Source organism: Carassius carassius, chromosome 40 (genome assembly GCF_963082965.1).
Source record: "Carassius carassius chromosome 40, fCarCar2.1, whole genome shotgun sequence".
NCBI classification, from domain to species: domain Eukaryota; kingdom Metazoa; phylum Chordata; class Actinopteri; order Cypriniformes; family Cyprinidae; genus Carassius; species Carassius carassius.
Genome location: NC_081794.1, coordinates 14565998 through 14590717, shown reverse-complemented (window position 1 = coordinate 14590717; position 24720 = coordinate 14565998). Strand labels below are relative to the sequence as shown.

Below are 24720 nucleotides of genomic sequence, written 5' to 3'. Positions count from 1 at the left end.
GAACTTTGCAGAAGAGAGCTCGGTTCAGTGTCGCTGTCCGTGATATGTGGCTCTCTCTCTCGTGCGCACCGAACACAGCACGCGAGTAACCAAGTAACCCAGCTACTCTGTTCAGCTTTTCCGCGTCTTGTTTTTGGATGCTTTAATGTTTAAATCAACAAGCGGTAAGGCTTAAAAACACGTGAAAAAGATAAGCTTTCGTGACGATGCGCAGCAGTGGCCCGTCAACTGTCCTGAGCATCTTTTTAGGCTGGCCTCAGCCAGTCGGTTATATAAAATATCAAGGTGAAAGTCATCATAGCTTGCTTAGTATAGACCCAGCTCCCAACCCAACTTTGAGAATAGATTAACAGCGATATTTTTTTTATCGCCCGATAAGAGTCTCACGTTAACCCAGCACGTTAACGCCGATAACGGCCCACCACTAATAATAATATATTAATATGCATATTTAATTATTGTGCACATTTAATAGTTTGGATTCTGCAAATTAAAAAAATATATATTATTTTATTTAGCAAGGGTACATAAAACTGATAAAAAGTAACCAAAAAGATATTTATTTTATTATAATGCTACAAAAGACATCCATTTCAAAGAAACCATTCCCACAAAAATATTAAGTGGCACAACAGGTTTGAAAAAATAAATAAATGAACAAACATCTTAAGCACCAAATCAGCATATCAGAATGTTTTCTGAAGTACTGTGTGCTGAAAATAAATCTGGTTTAGTTTTTTTTTGTTTTTGTTTTACAAATTGCTAGTAAATTTTACCAGTACAAAAAATGGCAAGAAACACATTGAATTAAATATGATTATTTTTATTTATTTTTTGTAAGTAGAAAAACAGAAAAGTTTCTTGTAAAATTTACTCCAATAATCTTTGTTTCATTTACAACTTTAAGTAATATTTTTTGTGTGTGTGACACTGGAAAATTCACCTTTGCCATCATGGGCATATTTTTTTTATTTTGAATTGTAATAATATTTGACAATAATACTGTTTATTGTATATATTAATTAGTGCTGTCAAAAAATTGCACATTAATGCAGACGATTCATTTTTCCAGTATAACGGTGAAAAGTAAAATCTATTTAATTTAGAATTTAGTGTTGATAAACTCAATTTCTGTATACTTCCTACTTGCTGAAGGGAGCAGGTAAATTACCAAATTCATAAATCATGCTATTAAATTATTGTATAATTAAATGCTGAGGTCATATTATAATGGTACAGTAGCATACTACTATTTTAAGTGTTTCACTTTCATTTTTCTTTTCTTAAAAAAGGAACCCAGTATATAGTGTTCAACACATTATATGCAGCATCAGTACCAGTCAGGACCGTCAGGATTAGATTCACAACATCTATACATCTAAAACACTATGACAGGGCGTTTATCTTGGATTAGCATATGCTCCGCTATGAGCTAAATCTGTTCAAAATGCAAAATGTGGTTCAGCACAGACAGATTGACCAGCTACACTGCTGAGAGTGGATTTGTTGTGACAAAATAGGAGGGAAGTCAAATGAAAGTCCAAATTGTAGACACCATCTGTCTTCATCCGTGAGATAAGGACATCAACAATCTGTCTTCATCGCAGCCAAAACGATCAAAGAGTCAAAGGAAAAACACAGACTAGTTTTAGGGAGATCACTTATTGCTAGATTTCCCAGTGGGCTTGTTGTGACAAGCGGCCATTCAGTCATTATAGGACCATCTGCAAACCTGTCTCATTGAAATACAGCATACAGAATTTCTTGGCCGCATGGAAAAAGTGGATTCAAGCTGTTTAATACATTTGCTGACCTATTATATGAAAAAAAGGACAGTTACAAACATGCAAACATAAGTGGTTGGTGTTACCTGTCTGCTGGATCTTCCTGAGCCAACTTCTTCTCCACAACTTTAAGTGCTGCCTCGAGAGATGTGCTGGTTTGCTCAAGTCGTTTGTGGACCAGCACGTTCTGGCCTTCCGTCACAGCCTGTGGCTTTCCTGCCAGTACAGACTGACCTTGAGCTGCTTTGTTTGGTGAACAGTGAGCCAGTGGACTACAAGGAGGTGAGACGGCAAAGGCCACGCTCTGTATGACACTGACCGTCACTCCTGAAGAAAATTGACCACAGCCAAAAGGCGGAGGAAGAACAGGAATTTAGTAAGAGCATAAGTTATTAAATAGAACCATGGGCAATTGTGTGAGGACCCCAGGGCTAGTTTTCGAATTCAAGAGCACCAATTAGTGCATTTATCATTAATAAACTAAAACTATTATTTACTTCTTTTTTTTTTTGGTTGAAAAAAATACAAATGTTGCCTTGCAAACAACTGCAATATGTTTAAGCTAAAGTACTAATATGACTCAAATTTAAGGTGAACTTATAAAGAAGCTTAATAGAAATACATAAAAACAAAAGAACATAACAGAATTAAATCAAATGTTAACTAAAAATTAAAACACACTAAATATCAATAAATACTATGATGAACATTAAAAACACTAAAATAACACAGGATCCAATGAAGTTCTGCCCTATATCTTTTTGAATCAGGAATACATAACATTGCAAAAGTAAATTGGGCTCACACATTGATTTTAACATAAATGGAACAATTCCAAATGAAGCATCAAGTAGATTAACCCTATAAGACTTTTCTGTGTGTATAAATGTGTTTTATATGATTAGAACAGAAAATTATTTTTATATAAATTATTAATTTAAAATATATTTCATATTTTCAGCATCATTACTTCAGTCTTATAAAAAAAAATATATACATAGAGCTTTTTCCTATTTTAAATAATAGCCTTAACAAATTGCAAATACCTGAGTTTGCTGCAGAAGAATGACGTGTGGGCTTAGAAGGGGTGGGAGGTTTATGTGGAGATCCTGGTTTCGGAGAAAGGCCAGATTTATAGGGATTTTTTGTCAGGCCACCATTCTGCATGCATTGCGAGACCATCTCGGTCTCAGCAGCCCTCTCATTTCCTATTTGTGTGCTGCTGCCCTGACCTTTCATCTGCAGTTCTTTTGGCTTGGGTCTCCTTTTGACTGTGTCTGATTCCTTCAAGTTAATCTCCGGCACCTCTAGGGATGAATTGATAGATTGCACCGGCTTCAGAATTTCAACAGCGGCTTCAGACTCTATCTTAGCAGATGCTATTTTGGTCCTTTGTTTGATGGTAACTTTGCCCTCTTCTGCGAAAGGTATGCTCTCCTGTGAGGATGTTGAACTTTGTTTGCTCCACGGAGGGCAGATGTTTACACCAGCAGGATTTTCTCCACCATGCTTTGTTTCATACGTTGAAGATTCACTAGCGGTCCACCTATGGTTTTCCACATTTTTTGGCGAGATGGCTGGGGACATGGCTTTAAAAACAGGGCTGTTACATGTCTTGTTGGGGCTACCTGTATTGTTCTCCAGCCTGGCTGCAATGCTTCGGACACTTCCTGCGCTCTCCATGTCAACCCCACTTGGGGCAGAGCTTAGTCGTTTTGGAGGGGGAGGAGGAGGACCTTTCCTCTTGGCACGTATGGCGAAGGAATGACTGCGGCCCACTTGGCGCTCACTGGAACTGTAAGATGGTTGGCTGCGGCCAGGCTTGCGAGTGAGTGTGGCATAAGATGCCACATTAGCGGTTGTTGTCGTAGGGGCCGAGATGTCATCATCTTCATTCTCTCCATCTGACATGGCGTAGCGTGAAAGACTCTGAGTGCGCTTTTTGGACCAAGATGGGTCCCCGTTTGGCTGTGGGGCTCTGACTGGACTTGGGCTTCCTATGTTGGCATTGCAGTTTTGATGCTCCAGGTAGTTGAAGCCCCTCTGATGTGGTGATCCATGATGGGGCTGAGAGGGAGAAACCACCGGTCTAGGTTTGGTGAGGATGGGTGGATATACGAAACATGCTATTTTACTAGTAGCTATGGGTGGCGTCCTTACTGGACTGCCAGATGAGGGGTGATGATGCTGTAGCACCATTTTTACAGGTGATATTTGACTTCTATCCTGAGATTCCTTGCTGGGATTGTTGTCCATGCTGCCTAGGCTCTCTTGTGTGCGGCTCTTAGGGGTTACCGCTGCCATTGGACGTTCTTGCGACCGTCCTGACCCTCCTGACCATGTAGCAATGCTTTCTTGACTAAGACGCATGGATGTTCCACCCATGTTTCCGAAACCATCTTGGCCTCCACCGTGTCCGCTACGAGCCATGGCGTTCTGTAGCTCAACGCTCAGCTCGCTGTCCTGGAAGGTGAGCATCTTTGGTGATATAGGTGACGAGGGGCATTCAGAGCTGTTGTGATGCTCGATGGCCACCAGCTCGAGGGCGGGAGGAGCTCTCCTGCGCTCTAACAATGCCAGCCCCTCGGCCTGGTTCTTGCGAGCCTTCTGGAGGTCACTGAGCTTCTTAACAGCAAGCATTAGCTTCTTCTGATGGCCTGTAGATTAACAATATGTTATTTAGGAAATCCAAATACTTTGGAAACAGAAATGCGGTTTTGGAATCTCGTGTACATGGGCATTAATGAAAATTTAGGACCTAGGCTTGAATCCACAGTACCATTTAAATGCATTTGTGCAAACTATCTATCTACAACAAATGTTCGGTCAGTAGTGTTTTTTTTTAAGAAATCAAAGCAGCAAGCTTACATTAATTTGTTTAAAAGTAACAGTCAAGACATTTATTATGTCACAAAAGATTTTTTATGTCAAATAAATATTAAGCAGCACAGTTCTTCTGAACATTGATAATAATAAGACATTTCTTAAGAAAAGTGTATCTATCCATTCACTTACCCAGCTTAGTGATGCCAATTTCCTGTAGATCCTCCCATGTGATATCCTGCACTATGCTGATGGAGTCATATCCATTCTCTGCTAGCTTTTTCTGGTATTGTGGCAGCCCAATCGCACTTAGCCATTTCCCAATATCAGACTGAAACAAACAGACAAATTTCATCTTCAGTGCCTCAGCCTCTCTTGGTTAAGAATAAAAAGTCAATGTTTGTGATATGAATCTAGCAATCATTGGTTCATTCACTCCTGAAGCTGTACAGCACTGTATGTTTGTGTAAATGTTGAAAACCGTTCATAAATTGCACTGAATTACTGGAATGTAATCTGGCAACCACTCTGAGATATTCATGTTGCCGATCTCCATGGAGATCTTCTTGCGGTGGCCAGGCTTTGTGACGCCAATAGCGGTGAGATCCTAAAACATAAAAACAGATTGATATACTTATAACATTAATAGACCGTATGTTCAGCTTTGAATTTCTATTGAGTGCAGTAATGAATACCAATGAGTTGTGCAGGATTGCCAACAAAAGCCTGTGTACTTAAATGCTGATACACAAAAAGAGGGCTCACCTCAGGGGTCATTCTGCTGATTGTGGGCACATCATAACCAGCTGTGAGGAAATTAGATGTGTACTGCTCAAGCTGAAATTCACAGAGCCACTGGTAAATGGCCTCAGCATCCTACAACACAAAGAAAGGCATTACACACAAAAGCCCAATGGGTCTGTCATGTTAAGGCACACTGCATAAACAATTTTGCATGTGGCTGACAATGTACACGGTATATGCTACATTGTAAAAAAGAATATATATTGCATCAACAGCATGAGTAATATGGTAATATGCAGTTCTGTCTTGGTCTTGCCTTGCCATCCAGAAGTTGCTGTTGGTGTATGACATGATGTTCTCCAGGTCTGGAGCTGCTCAGTGGAATCCTCCGTCCAAGAGCACCTAAAGCACACACACATTTCTGCCGGTCAAGGACTCTGCTATTGCCTTAGGCTGTGGACTATGGAATCAGTGCAGTCTTTCATATATGTTCGTGTACCTGCATGTTTATACTTTAGTGTGCTGATGGAGTAATGTTTCAGAAGAAAAAAAATGTTCTCCTGTTACCTGAGGCACTGTTTTTCATCTTCATTAATAATAGATCATACCAGAAAAGCACCGTCACTGACACGTAGAAAAGAGGATTTAAGACCTAAGGCTGTTTTGATGAGTGATTGTGTTCATGTGTTCATTTGAGAGACATGCATATACATTTCTTCCTTGATAACAAACAGCACTCCAAGGACGTGCTTGGAAAGAAACAAACATTTACAGTTATTAACTAATAAAAATCTATATAATGATAACCAGAAATTAAGATTTTTTTAATGTCTGCAGTGGCAATAACACACACGTAAATATACCCCCATTTAACTCACCTCCAGAAAATAAGCTGATTTTAGAAGAGTTTGTTGATCTCATGCTTATTTTTTAGATCCTCTTCGAGTCAAAGACACTGTAAAAACACTCTCTTGTGTCCGTTTCACTGATAATCTTCTCTCCTTCTCAAATTGTCTTCTTTCCTTGGTATTTCTGACTTACATACAACTTTGCTTCCGTCATTGCGTCCTTCCCTTCTAGTGAAATATGACACTGTACAGTATCGGTCTTTAAGTAAAAAATGAGCTCATATTTTTAAAGCGGTCTTGGGAAGGAACCTCTTTCCTACTTTAAACTGTTGTAGATTTATGAAATACATGGCTGTTTTTTTTAAATGAATAAAACTAATGAATATGTAAAATGAACATGTCTGAGGTGATATTTGTATTGAATGGTTCTCTGAATGTCCTATTCATGGAAAAGACCCAACAAGTGGACATGCTCAAGGATATAAAAAAATTATATGAGTTATCTGAAGGACAGTGCATGAGGCTTTTTAATTTGAGAGTATTGAACTTTTCAATGACTGCTTTTACATTTTAATATACAGAGACTTGTAAATGTATTTGGGTACTTGAGGCACACTTAAGATGTTTAATATATGCTATTAAGCCAAGTACCATCTACTGATGTATATTGGTGGATATTATTAAATATTTTAAATGTTGAGATAAATTAAACAATAATACATTTTAATTCATTTAGATATTAACACATATGTACGGATGTTGTTTGTTGACTTCAGTTCAGCATTTAACACCGTCATTCCCTCCAAGCTGACCACAAAACTTGGAGACCTGGACATTAACACCTCCCTCTGCAACTGGATTATGGACTTTCTGACCAACAGACCTCAGCATGTCAGGCCACAACCACTCCACCACCATCACACTCAACACCGGCGTACCGCAGGGCTGTGTGCTGAGCCCATTCCTTTACTCCCTCTACACCCACGACTACAAGCCTGTGCATGGATCCAACTCCATCATTAAGTTTGCAGACGACACCACGGTGATTGGCCTCATCACAGACAACGATGAGACTGCCTACAGGGAAGAGGTACAGCACCTGGCCACATGGTGCGCTAAAAATAACCTGCTCCTTAACACCACTAAGACAAAGGAGCTCATTGTGGACTTCAGGAAGAAAAAAGGAGGCACGCATGACCCCATCCACATTAACGGTATAGTTGTTGAACGTGTCTCCAGCTTCAAGTTCCTGGGAACCACCATCTCGGAGGAACTGTCCTGGACTACACACACCTCCAGCCTGGTCAAGAAGGCTCACCTGCGCCTCTTCTTCCTCAGGACACTGAAGAAGAACCAGCTGTCTTCAGCCATCCTGGTGAACTTCTACCGGTGTGCGATCGAGAGCATCCTGACCAGTTGCATCACAGTCTGGTATGGGAACTGCTCAGTGGCTGACCGCAAAGCACTGCAGAGGGTAGTGAAAACTGCCCAGCGCATCACAGGGTCACCACTTCCTGCTATTGTGGATATCCAGCGGAAACGCTGTCTACGTCGAGCTCGCAGCATTCTTAAGGACTCCTCTCACCCTGACCATAGACTGTTTAACTTCCTGCCCTCCGGGAGGCGCTTCAGGAGCCTCCGGACAAGGACCACAAGATTCAGGAACAGCTTTTTCCCTACAGCTATCTCCTTGCTGAACTCTGCCCTCTGACACCACCCCACACCACACACACAGACTCCTCCCCCACATCACCACTGCATCTGACTGATTTATTTATTTATTTACAACAAGCAAAAAACAGTAAACTTGTTATTACTTGCACTACTGTCTGTTCATCCAGAAACACTGAGTAATCCATTTGCACTGAAATATTTTCTATGCACTGTACTGTCCATTGCACTAGTGTAAATTATGTTCATATGTTCATAGTTATGCCTATAGTGTACATACACTTTTACATAATCCATCTGTATAGTATGTTCATAGTACACCTACCTGTATATCATGCTTATAGTATTTAAAATCTGTAAATTAAGTCCATAATACTTATCTGTATAGTTATTGTACATAGTATAGACCATGTATATTCTGTACTTACTGCTTATTGCACTTCTGGTTAGATGCTAACTGCATTTCGTTGCCTTGTACCTTACATGTGCAGTGACAATAAAGTTGAATCTAATCTAATCTAATATTAAAATAAATGTAATTCACACATAACAGCAGAGGTTCTGACCTGAATGAGGGTCCGTCTGTTTTGTGGGGTCAGGGGCCTGACTGCACTGTTCCACCAGTTCTCCAGCAGAGGGAAGCAGCTGCATGTGAGAAAACAAAAGCACTGTCACATTAAACTCAACAGTTGTCTGGCAGAAATAGCTTAGAGACACGATTACTGCGTGTGAAAGACTTCACACAGAGAATCTAATTACTACATATGAATATTAATTATAATTATCAGCAAGAACATAATCTCTCTTTAATTTCACATGTAAGAGTCCCTGTCACAGAGGTTTACAGACTCCATCATTGAGAATATTGGGAGTAACTCTCACAGTATGAGATCAGCATTAGGTTCTCTATGATAGTTTAAATAAATGCTGCAGTATGAGTAACCGTAGCTCAGCTGCATATAAAAAGCATAGTCTATTGCGTTATGTAATTAGGCAATGACAATGTGATGGCTATATGAGCTCTAATTACTGTTCCTGCTGAGCAAAATTATTTTCTATGCACTGGACCTTTTGGCCACATCTGGGGGTCAGAAAGTTTATTTTTTTCCCCCTTTTTTTTTTTCTTAAAAAGTGAAAACTTTTATTCAGCAAGGATGCATTATATTGATAAAAGGTGACATTTAAGATGTTTATACATTTTACAAAAGATTTGTATTTAAAATTATGTACTTTTGAAGTATCTATTAATTAAAGACTCCTTAAAAATATATCACAGTTAAAAAAAAAGAAAAAAAAGTCAAGCAAAAGTTTTCTACCTTGAAATCTTTTTTGAGCACCATTTCAACATATTAGCATGATTTCTGAAGGATCATCTGACACTGAAGACTGGAAAATGCTGCTGAAAATTATGTTTTGCCATCACAGGAAATGAATTTTATAATAATAATATAAAATATTTAAATAGTTTTTACTGGATCTTGAAAATGTCAAAAATACTGATGACCTTATTTATGTAGAATTTTTTTTCAATTATTTGTTTATTCTATATGTCGTCATATATTACAAATATTTAGGCTAATAATACCAGGACAATAACAATTTTCTGACTTGCTTTTTCAAGTAAACTTCTGGTCATCTTTTGTCAAGATGACCAGAAAAATAAGATTAGGAGAAAATAAGGCAAAAATAATGATGCGTGGCTTCTGTGAGTGTCTATATATAACAGTAATTATTCTTTCTCCTTGGTGCCAATATGAACTATGAAATCTCTGTACTGTTCTAGGATGGGGTCACTATATTGTGAATTAATCAGTGCTGCATATTTCTCAGCACAGTTTTCTCACAGCTTCAGGTCCCTAATGAAAATCAATAGACATTCAGATGAATCATAAAATCTTTAGTTGATTTTTTCTTTTTCTGGTTCAGCTTAACACTGGATGTGTGAGACTGAAGCCCACCTTGGTGGTGTCCTGAACAGCAGAAGGTGACTGACTGGGTCCATTGTGTGGAAAGTTTCCCTCAGTGCTCTGTCCACTGCCAGCACTGCGACTGCTGCCCATGCTGCCTGCACTGCCCACACTGTTCCTGTCACCTGCTGAAAGAAAGAGGAATAAACAAAGACAGGAGAAAGAAAAATGAAAACAGTTGGTGAAACACTGCCTGTTAAAAACGACTGTTTTACTACACACTGGGCAACAAATGAGGTAAAGAATTTAACAGCTATGATCTCTGAACTAGACAAGGGGAATGTGAAGGAGCACAAGGGAACACTGAGGAGGCCTAGTGCGAATTAAACAATGTGAATGGCAAGCTGATGGTAGGCTGACAAACTGAGAACAAATATAGCGTAAGTGAACAGGAGCCCTGTGAAACAGCTGGAAAAAAACTCGAATTGAGACAAAAGTCACTGGTGTGCAGGCTTTGGGACAGCCGTGGGGATGAGAAAACAGGGGCCTGGGGAAACGGACAACTCTTACCATTAAGAGAGGTCCTGAGGACCCAAATATCGTCTGGATCTTTGGAACTAGCTGGCTTACACAGAGCACTGGGACTGTCGGGAATCGCACCTAGCAAACACAAACACTTTAAAGGGCCATGGGGGGGAAACTCTAGGAGTCCAGATATACTTAATGCGAAATCGAAGATAGAACTGGTGTGGTGTCATTTCTTACAAAATCAAAACAAAAAGTTCGCAAACCAGAAGTGTTTGCTCCAGCTGGTAAACCTCTTCAAACTAACAACGGTCAGTGGCAATTACGTACTGTAGTAGGTTAATTTCCTAGGTTTAGCCTTTCATATTGTCTTACCTAGTGAAACAATCTGTGATTTTCTAAAAACTTTTTTTTTTTTCTTAAAAAGTTATACATTTTAACCTCAAATGCTCATTTTGGAGTAGCTCTGCGATGCGTGTCCATGACTTCAGGCATTATGTAATCACGTTTGAAAGGTCACGCATGGTTAGAGTTCTTCATCTGTGTACTTCGGTTCAAAAAGGTAAAGTAGGGCAAAAAACTGTCATTTTCTACTCCAACTTCAAAATCCTCTAACATTGTTGGTATGTATGCCTTTTTTGGAAACAGTGTTTGACTTTATTAGCACATTTGCTTTGTAAACACTGGATCGGTACGTCAGTCAACCTCACACGTGACCTTTCTAACGTGACAATGTAATACACGAGACTTGGGTTTTTTTGTTGTTTTTTAGAAAATGACTAGATAAGACCCTTATTCCTCTGCTGGGATAGTGTAGAGCCCTTTGAAGCTGCACTTAAACTGCACTTTGGACCTTCAACCCGCTGCCACTGAAGTCCACTATATGGAGAAAAACCAAAGAATGTGCTCTCAGCAGCCTGGGTAAACTGTAGTTAACTGTTGCTAAGGCATTTCAAACGTTCTCTCCCAAAGTGAAAAAACAGAAATGTACTTTGAGTATCATGTCCTTTATGGCTAATGCATATCAAAAACTTTTCACCAAGAATTACATGACCTTGGACTTGGGAAAACTCTAAATGTAGCTACGATGGATTAAAGTAGTTTATGTTGCTCACTCGGTGAGGGATAGAGGAGTTTTTTGCTTCCACAGATACTTGGATGGGCTCTTGAAATGAGATTGTAAGTTTGTAGATGTACGTGCTTTGAATTCACCCTAAAGAGTGTAGTTCTCATACTACCTGGGTGCTGATCCAGCCCATTGTGGGGAGTCAGTACATGACGGGTGGATGAGTATAAGGTATAGGAGTCGTCAGTGTGAGAGGTGTGATGAGAAGTGTGTGAGGACAGGGCTCTGGACAGAATGTGATGTCTCTTGATGGGTAGTGAGGCCTGCCGGGAGAGAATGCCCCCTATAGACACAATATGGAAACACAAATGAGGCACCATGGACATAAATGAAACATCATCCTTGAGAAAGATGTTTCCATTAGGGACATGCTCTAAATGATATAAACTAATGGACGTTTATGAAAGTTTGGGGTCAGTACATTTTTTTTTTCTTGTATGTAGCAAGGAAGCATTAAATTGATCAAAAAGGACAGTAAAAGCCATTTATGATGTTGCAAAGGAGATCCATTTCAAATAAATGCTATTCTTTAGAGCTTTCTGTTAATTGGAGAATCTAGAAAAATTTCGACAAAATATTAAGCAGCACAAATATTTTCAACATAATTAGAAATGCTTTTTGTTTTTTGTTTTTTTAGCACCAAATAAACATATTAGAATGTTTTAAAGGATCGTGTTACTCCGAAGATTGGAGTAATGGCTGCTGAAAATTAAACTTTGGCATAACAAGGAGTGTCGTGTCAAAAGTCGTGTCAAAGACTGAGCAACTGGAGCATTTGCTGACAGACTCCAATTTGGATTTTTTTGTGTCTGTCAGAGACTTGGTTAAAACCATCAACTCCACAGAGTGTCTTTTATGAACAAGGGTATAGGTGGAGTAATGATATATGTGAAAGAGAGGTTTCACTGTAAATTAACTGAAAACCTCAATGATTCTTTGGAATGTGTGGGTTTAACCATCAGACTCTCCCCGGAAATGTCATTTGTGGTTATTGTGTTGTATAGACCTCCAACAGCAAAGGATATTTTCTTTACCCATCTCACTGAGATACTTAAAAAAATGTAACGATAAGGAAATTATTTTGCTAGGAGATTTTAATATCAATTGGCTAGATAAAAGCTGCAGAAAAAAATTAAAACAAATAACAATTAAGTGTCACATGGCTCAAATGATAAAGAATGCAACTCGTATAACAAAATCATCTCAAACATTGATTGATCTTATATTCACAAATAGAGAAGAACGAATTGCAAAATCCTATAACCTGATAACTGGTCTATCTGACCACAACCTTACTTTGATAGAGGTTATCAAAAGCGAGATATAAAACTTCTAATAGAATTGGTATCAATTCAGGGGCTTCATATATCTCAAAAAGAGACTTGGAATTGTTTTATAATGAAATAGAACAAATTCAATGAAATCAGATAACTAGTGGCAAAAATTGCCAATTAGCAAGTAATGACTTTATGATAACCTTTAGTGATCTCCTATCAAAATATTCCAAAGAATCATCTAGGAAGATCAAAGGTAAAACACCTCTTCCCTGGATGAATGAGACAGTGTGGAATTTAATGAAACTAAGAGATTCAGCACTTAAAAAATCCTTGAAAATGGGCCTTTTGACAGATTCGCTTTTGTACAAAGAGCTCAGAAACAAAGTTACCACACTGTTACGAAGAACTAAAGCACATTTTTTTATGAATTTAATTGAACAAGCAAAAGGAAACACTAAAAGACTGTGGCAAACCATTGATAAAGTAACTGGTCGGAAGAGTTGTAAAGATCATAAATTAGAAATTAATATTAATGGAAATCTGGAAACTGATGCTCAAATAGTGGCGAATCATTTTAATAATTACTTCATAGAATCAGTCAAAGAACTGGGAATTCAAAATAGAGACTCAAATATTTATGTACGAGCATCTGATTGTATTGATTTATGTACGAAGTCTGATTGTATTTCATATCAACAAAACATGCTAAATTTTAAATTGGCAAACGAATTTGAAATAAAAAAATGTATGCAATCATTGACAAATTCTAAAAGTAAAGATATTTGGGGAATGGACAATGCTCTTCTTAAAAAACAAAGAAATTTTGTAACTCCTATCACATACCTGATAAATAAATCAATAGAAGAAAGCTTTTTTCCCACTGCTTTTAAAACTGCAGTAATCACTCCAGTATTCAAATCGGGGGACAAATATGAGGTCTGCAATTACAGGCCGATTAGCATACTTCCTGTCGTCTCAAAGATGGCAGAGAAAGTAATTGCAGAGAAACTAAAAGAACAATTAAACAAAAATAATATGCTACATCCCATGCAATTTGGATATAGAAATCACCATTCCACCGAAACTGCATGTTGTTACTTTACTGAGGTGGTGAAGGCAAAGCTGGAAAAGGGTGGGGTCGTGGGCGCCGTGTTTTCGGATTGCTGTTCGCGCTTTACATAAATGATCTTCCTTCAGTGCGCGGTGAGGTGGACATGCAGATGTACGCGGATGATACTGTAGTTTACGTGCATGGAAGCGATGCGACCAGTGTAGCTAATAAACTAACCAATGTTATGGGAAAAACATCTTAAATTGGCTTTTCTCTGCCTCGCTCACACTGAATGTAAATAAAACAGTAGCAATGTATTTTACCAAAACTCAACGACTGAAGTCCTCCTTTCCATGCATTTATGTAAATTAGAGTCAAATAAAAGTAGTGAAGGAATTTAAATATCTAGGCCTTGTTTTGGATTCAACCTTCACTTTCAAAAAACATGTTAAGAAAATTTGCAACACACTAAAATACAGTTTGTCTGTTTTTAGACATATTAGGAATACATTGACTCATGATGCTGCAAAAATTTACTTGGAGGCAATGATAATTCCTCATATTAATTACTGTATTACTTGTTGGTCACAGACGAGTGAAACAGCAATAAAACCTTTAAAATCTTTATTTAATCAAGCTGTTAAAGTATTAGACAAAAAGCCACTGAGATATCATCACTGTCTGATTCTTGGAAAATACAGCATGTTAAACTTTGATAATATAATTGTGTATGCCAATGTGCGATTAGTTTTTAAAATTTAAAATAATATTGCGCCTCCTCCCCTAAAAACATTTGTCCAGCTCTGTTCTGAACAGATGACTAGGAGCTCCAGGTCCACAAGTTGAAATGATTGCAGACTGCCTAAACGTGGCTCGGCCTTTGCACAGACAGCCTTCTCATTTAAAGGCATCAAAGAATGGAACAAACTCCCACAGAGTCTGAAACTTACCTTAGACCTGAAAGATTTTTCTCGCAATACTAGGAAAGTGCTATTGGAAAACCAGTCGTGTCAGCATAGATAACGGTATATGTAAATATGATTTTTAGTTTTAGTTTTATTGTAGTAATTTTGGTATGATTTACTGACTGATGGGTGTAATGGAGAATGGTTGAATGAATGAATTAATAGTTGTATTTGAATGACTAATTACATTTTATATTGTACAGTATATTTTGTATTGTAATTCACCTGCTTGGGGACTGCAGATGGAAACTAGCTTGAGTTAAATCTGGTGCAAAGCATCTTTAATTAATGTTTTTTTTTTTTTTTGCACATAGTCCCTGTTGAAATAAATAAAGAAACAAACAAAACAAAACATAAATTAATTGCATTATACAATATAATAAAACAAAATGGTTATTTTAAATCCTAATAATATTTGACACTATCACTGTTCTCAGTGTATTTTTGATCAAATAAATGCACACTGAATAAGGCTGTTTGGAAAAAAAGAAAAGAAAAAAACTCACCAAGCCCAAACTTTTGAATGGCAGTGTAAATATTTAAATTATTAAACAAATAATAAAATAAAAAGGTGAAACAAGAACATGACATCATCATTTACTCATTCTCATATTGCTCCATGTTATTTTATAATTTTTATTTCAACATGAAAGACAAATCCCTTTTTTTCTTTCCTTACATTAACTTCAAAAACTAAGATGAACCTGGGGTGGCTTTAACATCCTGATAAGATAATGCAGGTGGGAGAAACAACCCAGCACAATGAGTAAGTGGTTGGGTCTTAATCTGGCTGTTTTGCATCCATCATGTCTCTTCAGCAGTATCGAGGCAGAAGTTTAGAACGGAGGCTAATTTTGTGTGAGCAGCAGGATGTTGATGCTGTGACATGACAGAGTGCTGAGTCTGCCGCTGCGCTTCCTCTCACACACACAAAAATAAAATAAAATACCAGGCTCATTTCAGGGAAAGATTTTCTGCTCAAGACCTAGCAATCTAAGGCCGACTCCTACTTTTCATGGAGGCTCAGGGCTCTAAAGCTGATCCGCCTGCCCCCAATATGTTCCTGTTAATCCCATTAGTGTGTGTCTGTGTGTGCCTTTATCAATGGACTAGATGCTCACAAGTCTACAAGAATTTAAGAGAACTGCACTACTTTAGTATGCATTATTTTGATATGCATACTGTAGGATACAAAGTTCAGAGAGTGCATTTAAAATCTGGGATTCAAATTCTATTTTAAGCCTAAAATATAGTTTTAGTATTCAATTTCAATCTGCGAAATTTTTATGCTGATCATGTAATTAAGAATAAAAAATACTAATAAAAATAATAAAAATAGGCCATATTTGTAGTAAATGCTTGTGCAAGTTGAAAAATAGAACACTGAATTATTCAATTTTACCTGATCTGCGACTAATGACCTCCACGATGGAGGGAGGGAAGAATCCCACACGGTCAGTGCCTCTCTGACTGTCATGGATGTGTCCTTTCCAACGTCCATCCATATGCTGCTCTAAGACCTGGAACAGACCAATAAGATCACAGGATATTAAGCTCTTTGAATGCTTGCACATTTTATAATATTCATAACGGTCTTCTCTTCAACAGCCATTCAGACTTTTTCATTTATTATTGCGTGAAATAATTTCAACAATCTATGATTTAATTATAGCCCTCTGCGTTCCCTAAACCATTCAAAGTTAATGACCTTTGTGTCATCTGGTTTTAAATAACCTTTTATTCTAACCTCATGGCCTAACCTGTGATTGTTTCCTCATTTGGCAGCACAATGTGGTAAATTAAGCCAGTTGACATTCCACACATGGCAAAGAGGACCGGTGTAGCTATGAAAGTCAAACCATTTGATAGACATGAAAGCAGGCCTCTAAAAAGACACTAAAGGCCCATTTATACCAAAGACTAGAACTATAAAGATAACGATAAAGATATAGTTCTTAAGATCGAGTTGACAGCATCTAATTTTTTTTCTCTTTAATATGTTAGACAAATCCATTTTTTTCCCTTTCCATATGTTATCTTCAAAAACTAAGATGAACCTGGGGTGGCTTTAACATCCTGATAAGATAATGCAGGTGGGAGAAACATGAGAATATTTCAAAATAGTTTATTAGTTTATTAAATAGAAAAATCATTTTTTATTTCTAAAATAGGTCACCATTCTAGTACTTAAACTTGATTAATTTCAGTTAGTTGGCAAGGCAACATTTAAACAACAACAATTATAGCGATAAAGACAGAGAGAAAAGATATCATTGGAATCACTTTCAAAATGATTTTTTCCAGCTGATGAATGCAAAAAAAATCAAAAAATCAAATAGACAGCCAATCAGAATCCATCCTGCTATAACAGCTTGAGAATTTAAAGCGGCAGACCAGCATGTGCATGGAATAACTTGGAACGATTGGAAAGTTCACTGGTGTGAATGCTAATTTTGTTATCTTTATAGTTATCTTTATAGTTACCGTTCTTGATGTGAACAGGGCTTAAGAATAAATTTGCGGATGTGTAGCAGCTGTCTGATTTGTTTTAAGAGTCTATTCACTAAAGGAAACAAGCAAACTAGGTAATGGTGCAAATACGCACCTCACATGATTTAATGCCCAGTGTGAAAAAATAAATAGACATTAAATATTGATTTAGCATCATTATATAACACTTGAGTGTTTTTTCTTATATTTGATATACTATTACAGTGTTTATTATACTATAGGTCACCATTTTAGTACTTAAACTTCATTTCAGTTAGTTGGCAAGAAAACATTTATATATTTTTTAAAATAAGGATATCGTCCAATATTCAGATTTTATTTTAGCTTTACTCAAACTAACAAAAAGGATTTTCAATAGTTTTTGATGAATGACTACCGCCATGAACAGTGGGCAAGCAGATTTATGTAAATCATACAGACAATTTAAGTACCTGGTTAAACTGTACTGCTGATATTAGTTTTAATTTGCCCCATTTTCAAAACCACTCAACATAAAGGTCAACATCTGTATTTATTTAGTGTTATTTTAACCCTCTACAGCACAGCACTATTTGAAGACAGGACGTCCTTTTCTGACACATGGTCATAGGAGCACATGATCTGAGAAGGCGGCAAGATTATTTGCTTTAGTAATCTCATTAAAATGAGATGAACTGTACATAAAAAAATTATGTGTCTGAATGAAGGTGTAGAGAAATTCTGTGCTACTGAGGAAGATCACTGACAAGCTACGCAATATCGCGTTCATTATCGAAGGCGATTCATCTTTGATAATGAACGTGATATTGCGTAGCTTGTCAGTGATCTACGACTCTGTCTATTAAATGCCACTCCATTTGAAAGCAGGTGATGGCGATTTAGTGGTAATCAAGGAACCAGAATTACTGACTAGATGCGCATGATCATTATCGTTAGATATATCGCCCAGCCCTAATGCATTACAAAAAAGTTATTGGAGTTTGAAAAGAAAGATATGATGTTGTCCATCACCTTTCCTCATGGTATTAGTGATTGAGATAATGAGATGTTAATTTACCCCCAATTCAACTCCCTAACTTCCTAATAAAGCTGTAAAGGAACTGTGAGGTTTTAAAGGTGGGGTTGAGTCTCAGTGAAAGTATCTTTCATTGCTAGCTTTTGAAAAACCTGAAGTCTCTTATGTCTCACTGCCACAAAAGCACAGCAGTCTTTTATGCTAGCAGAAATGGCAGCCTAAAGCTATCTAGACAGACAAGGTGTGAACAATAGCCGCATTTCCACTGGCGAGCTTAAACTGGGCGTGCTAGTGCGTGCCAGGGGCAGTCGCGTTTCCACTGTCACTTCCGGGGCTTGATCGTGCCTCACCGGGGCTTCCTCGGGGCCAACGTCCAGGGTTTTTTGGCCCGACGAAAACCTTGGGCCAAAGCGGGCCAGCTGGGGCTAGAGGAGGGGTTATGAACAAAGGCAGAGTTTCTCCGCGTCAGGAGAGCGTCACCGCTGCAGATCATTACAGAAAGATAACAGCTATATAACTTTAGCATTAAAGACTTCAAATCAGTTGAGTTCAAAAATCACTCTTACTCAGCAGCGAGTGTTTGAAATAACTTGATCCGATGTAGATTATAATCACTAAACAAGGCAGACATCGTTATAAGCAATATAAAATATTATGCACGCTAAACATTAATAACGTTAGTAAACATGGTAAATGCAACCAGGAGAGATCAGACGTCAGCTTCTTGTTCTCTATCACAATTGTGTATTTATTTAACATATTTTATCCGTCATAAGTCTCGTCTCGAGAGTTTAGCTCCACGTAGCATATATCATCAAAATATAATAATGATTTTTGTTCGGGAGCTTTTATAAAAATAGAGAGCGTCTGCGCTGCGGATCATTTCAGAAAGCTAACAGCTATAACACCAGCATTAAACACTTTTTTAAATAAGTCAAGCTCAAAACTCACTTTCAGTCAGCAGCGAGTGTTTGAACAAACTTGATCCGATGTGGATTATAATCACCTAAACAAGGCAGAAATATTTTAAGCGATGTAAAAGACTATGTAAATATGACCACTTGAAGAAATCAGACGTCAGTTTCTTATTCTCTATCACAATCGTGTAATTACTTAGTAACTTATATTATCTGCCACAAGTCTCGTCTCGAGAGTTTAGGTCCACGTTGCCTATCATAAAAAATATAATAATGTTTTTGTTCGGAAGCTTTTATAAAAATAGAGATATTATCATTCATTCTAAATGTGACGGAAAGGCTGTGGCTACAAAAAAACAGAAGCTCGACTTTTTTCATAAGCGTTAAAAATAAATAAATAAAATAGAAATAAGTGTATTTATGTGTGATTAATTTTGAGCCCTGATAAATTAAATCAATATGATCAATGTAACACTTATTCTATAGTTAAAACATCGATGCTTTTGAATTTGAATATTTAACAAAGCATGCAAACAAACGGCCACTTTTAACATGTTCCTGTGTGATCGCGCATGTTCCAGTGATTTATTTCTTATTAGTTTTCTGATAACTTCTCTTTGTTGGTGAAATGATGGGGTTACATGATGTTGTTCTGAGAGGCGTGTAAAGGGCGTGTTTTAGTGACGCACAGCAGAGCTTCAGGCCCTGAGACTGTGGAAACCCTGCGCTATTCTGGCCTCGGTGCTACTGGCCCGAGGCTATTAGCCCCGCCCGACCCGCTTTAAGCCCTGGCTCGCACTGGCCCGACAGTGGAAATGCGGCTAATGACAGCATATGTGCGGCACTGAGCCTCAGGCTGCACTCTAGAGTACACACAACGAAGCCAAGTCTTTTATTGGGGGTGAAGCACGCTGTTATGAAGGCAAACTAGGCTAAACACACGCTACTATAGCACAAACAATAAGCTACAGTCGATTAATTTGAGACATCAAAGGCTGATTGGTGGGAACTTGTTGTAGCATGTTAAAGTATTCTCTATAGGGAACACCAAATTACGGTCCTCACTTGTTCATGTTACGGTTATGTCTTATATGCAGGACATAAATATATCAGTTAGAAACATATGCAAGGCGTGTTGTCTTCCATAAAGTATTCTGAAAACTGCTTTCAGCTCTACTATTTTTCCACAAGCCTAAATCAATTTGTTGTCTTGGGTTTTAATGTTTTTGTGATTCATAAGAATAAAGTTTAGTAATCTGGTAAGAATGCAGATCAAGGCAACGCTCAGGCACATTGCCAATTATATAGGCCTATTAAATAATGCAAATTATACAGTATTAAATTAGGACACCTCTTGTGAGAAATAAGGCTTGTAAAGCCTACCATGATTATATCTCCTGCCCGGATGTTGAGTGCAGTTGGGTCATGGAGATTCCAGTAGTCCTTCAAAGCTCTCACCTGCAATGCTCCGCTAGCGTCTGATGTCAAAACCAAGGGAAACGAATGCATGAAAGAATAAGAATGAGAGAGAAATAAAAACAGTTTGCCTTGAAAATACTCAAGTCATTCACTATGGGTTTAAGTAATCTCTGAGGTATTCATAATAACTAAGGTCCACAAAATTGCTACCGGAAAACCTAAGAATTCAATACTCAGGTGGGATTTGTTGCAATAAAGAAGTGTAATAAGCAGAATTTAAAGAGGAGTAATAGATTTTTTAAATACTCTGAAGCACTTAGCAAATCTTCTGAAAATTTAATGAGTAGCTGATGCTAAACACCTCATCTTCAAACAACAGCTCCTTCAGTCGTTTTAGTGCTCGAATCAAAGCGCACACTTCAAAGACAACAAGCAGCTGGATTACAGGAGGGATAGTAGAAGGGCACATCTACTTAACACATTCAGACGTATGCCTAGACCAAGACACACAAACACGTAAACAAAACTTTTAGCTAAATTTCCAGGCATGGCTGCCGTTGCTGTTGCCCCGGGATAGTAATGTTATGCAACACTATAGCTTTCTAACAAAAGCTATGAAAGCAGGTTCCCAGAAACAAACACGCAACACTAAACACACTCTAGACAACTGTTGTCTATTTTCAGTCTTAGCTAACATTGAACAAACAAAGGCTCATGGCCTGATATTAAGGAAAGGAAAGGAAAGGAAAGGAAAGGAAAGGAAAGGAAAGGAAAGGAAAGGAAAGGAAAGGAAAGGAAAGGAAAGGAAAGGAAAGGAAAGGAAAGGAAAGGAAAGGAAGGGAAGAGGGGGAAAGGAAAGGAAAGGAAAGGAAGAGGGGGAAAGCTAAGGAAAGGAAGAGGGGGGAAAGCTAAGGCAAGGTAAAAGGAAAAATTAAAAGGAGGAATGCAAAACAGAAAAAGGAAAAGGAACAATAAGAGTAAAGGGAAAACAACAGGAGTTTGGGATTTCTGATTCACCTCTAAGGAGTTGTTTGATTTCTTTGCTGGCATGTGAAGTGGTGAACTGGTTCACAATGTCCAGTGCTGTTTGATTGTAGGTGTTGCGGATGTTCACATCAATCCCAGCCTAAGTGTCAGATGATGAAGGGTTGGATTGATATGTGAAGGTTAGTTCAGGTGAGAGAGAGAGAAAAAAAAACACTGCATACCGGCAGAAATACAAAACATTATATATCATTGTACTCTGATATGACAGACTCAAGCACTACACTGTTGGAAAGCTCCCAAAACTGGTTCTACAATTCACAGCCTTTTCCTTGATAATACATCTGACATAAGAACACTTCCCAATATTTTGTATGCATCTACTTACGTCAAGCAATAATTGCACTACTTCCGTTTTCCCATAGAGGGCAGCCTCATGTAGAGCCGTTCCGGATTTAGTGGTTCTGTTGATGTCAATCCCAGCTTTTAGCAGCAGTCTAAAAATGAGGGACAGACCACAGTGACACATGAGCCATACTGTCCACAAGACACCAACGAAATCACTCAATGGTACAGTCAGCCGCTCATTACCACTACATTCAACCTAACACGTTGATCAGGTCTTTTGTCCCTTATTAAGTGCCTACTTGCCAAATTAATTAATATTAGTAATATACTAATATAATCAGATATTATATCTGATTATATTATATAATTTTGATTATGATTATATCCCGCCCTCCAGAAATACAACTACAAAACCAACATTTAGCATGAGAAATTGCATAGTGAGTGGGCAGCACTGAAACCACATGATAGTGAGATCAAGACCACCAGCAATGGGTCAAAAGTCAAGGCAATTTAAAGCCTTTGAGTAACATAAACAGCCTCTGCATCAATCAGTTTTTTATATTGCATCTCTCTCTTCAGGATTTAGTATCCAAAGCAGCTGCAGTGCAGTGCAGTTAAATTTTCCATTTAACTGTAATTGATTAATTCAGCCAATTGAACGGATTAAAAGCCTGCCTTCCCTCTTTAAATAAGGTCATCCAAAGTGTTCACCCAAAAATGAAGCTCCTGTCATCATTTACTGACCTTCCGTGCTGCTCCAAAGATTTCTGATTAATGTCTAGCCTGCTCTTTTCCATATAATTAAAGTGAATAGGGACTGGGGTTACACAACAGAAACGCCATATAAGCAACATTAAAAAGCAGTTCATACAACTTGTACACTACATTCCAAATTCTTCTATAGTTATATGAAAGCTTTGTATGAGGAAAGGATTTTGTTTGTGGGAAGCTCTGTCCTGCTGCAACTTTCAAATATGGTATCAGTGACACCACGAGAGAGATGTGAGACCCCATGATGCCTGCTATTGATCATTTCTGTAGTCCATTTCAGAACTTTTCTGTAAGAAACCTTCTATTAAATGTATAAGAGTGACCAATATATTATTTAAACCTTCTCCTTTAGTGTCCCACTGAAGAAACTAAGTCATTTCTTGCTTGTTAAATTCTGCTTGAATTAATTCTGTTTCAAGAATCCAATGCTTTATACTAAGAAGCACAGAGTGGTCTCTTGTTACCACTGTCCATCTTTCCCATGTTTACAAGTTCCAGCATTCCAGAAAGGCAGTGGAGGGGAGAGCTGCAGCGTGAACTTTCATATATGGTTACTGCTAGAGAAGCATGTTGAGCAGCTGACTGGCTGGTGTAACCCTATTCGGCCTCATTCCTATGCATGTTACCATCACAGTGCAGTCACAGCCCTCTCATTACACTCACAATGGAGGGCAGCCCAGGTCAACACATGCACATAGCACCAAACACACTACACTCATTCCACAACCTCTTCAGCTCACTTGCTCGACAAACATGTCAACAAAACGCCCAGCCGAGCTCTGCCTGACCGTCAACTTGACACCACACTACTTTGCAAAAAAGACAGACAACCTCCCCCCAGCAGGCTTGCATGCCTGCCATATAAACACATAATTCTCTCACTCACTTAAACATAAACAAAAATAAACATTATAAATCCAACTTTTATTTTTCCCACTGCAAACTGACAAACATTTATTGAGAACACTGAAATTTAATAAAACTGGTGTAATTAAAAACTGTGTTTTTTATCCAATGTTCATGTATTTTTTTTTACCTATTGGATTAATCAAGCCATTAGCTTATGCAACGGCTGCAAATGATACATTTTCAAGGTGCCAATATGGTTAGATTGCTACAAACTGCTGTCAAATCAATTAATCCCATCCAAAAATAAAATTTGTTTGCACAATGTTCGCTATGTACGGTGTATATTTATATATGTATATGTATATTTATACATATATGATTCATATTATATATAAATATATATTACATATATTTCTGAAATATTTTTTCTCTGGAGTCACGATTCGTTGTTGATTATCTTAAAGTTATTATATCATGCTAATAGAAGTGCTCTCTCGCGCACGTGCACGCTCCACTTCTTCAGTTCTCTTATACAGCACACGATTTTTATTTACATTTATGGATTTAGCAGAATCTAAAGGCATGCATGCTCAGTGCTCAAATACACAGACAGCAGTCCAAATGTTTATTGTGTAGAGTATCTAACGTAAATACAGTCAGTTACTGAACGTCTCATTATTAAATGTATGCCTTCTGTCTTAAAGGGACAGCATTTCTAATTAAATACCTATCTGTCATTAATGTTAACCAACAAAAAATTGTAAATAAATGTATACATGTTAAGTAAACCTACTGTATCTGAACCATTTGTATCTCTTTCGTATTTGTCTTTTTGTGCTTCTTTTTTTTATTATAATATTTGTATAAGTTAAATTTCTACATGTGTGTGTATTTATACATATAAATATACACAGTAAACACGCATATTAAGTAAACAAACTTTTATTTTGGATACGATTAATCGATTTGAGAAGCACTACTAAAAACACCTGCTTATGTCAATAGTAGGTTTTTAAACAAACTTACTGTACCTCTGTGAAACTATTTCTACATCAGTTCGAAAAGCAAATATTTAGACTGAAAGTTTCAGGGTTCGGGTAGAGGGATGAGGCGAGGACTCGATGAACAGAGAGAAGGGCTCATGGCACATCGGAACTAAGACAAAAGCCATGTGCTCACACAAAACAAAAACACAATCACATG

At 37.8% G+C, this 24720-nt stretch overlaps 1 protein-coding gene across 1 annotated transcript in view; it reads right to left on the bottom strand.

Moving 5' to 3' along the window:
• Positions 1-24720, bottom strand: part of LOC132122193 (caskin-2-like) — a 65817-nt gene that overhangs the window by 3051 nt on the left and 38046 nt on the right. Inside the window, exons 8-21 of the mRNA XM_059532164.1 lie at positions 21935-22043; positions 21580-21688; positions 20527-20621; positions 16124-16241; positions 11541-11711; positions 10348-10437; positions 9829-9965; positions 8437-8515; positions 5668-5753; positions 5373-5483; positions 5113-5214; positions 4800-4938; positions 2831-4441; positions 1871-2111 (exon numbers count right to left, since the gene is read on the bottom strand). Of these exons, the coding sequence (XP_059388147.1) occupies positions 1871-2111; positions 2831-4441; positions 4800-4938; positions 5113-5214; positions 5373-5483; positions 5668-5753; positions 8437-8515; positions 9829-9965; positions 10348-10437; positions 11541-11711; positions 16124-16241; positions 20527-20621; positions 21580-21688; positions 21935-22043 (3198 nt within the window). The remainder of the gene's footprint in view (positions 1-1870; positions 2112-2830; positions 4442-4799; positions 4939-5112; positions 5215-5372; positions 5484-5667; positions 5754-8436; positions 8516-9828; positions 9966-10347; positions 10438-11540; positions 11712-16123; positions 16242-20526; positions 20622-21579; positions 21689-21934; positions 22044-24720) is intronic.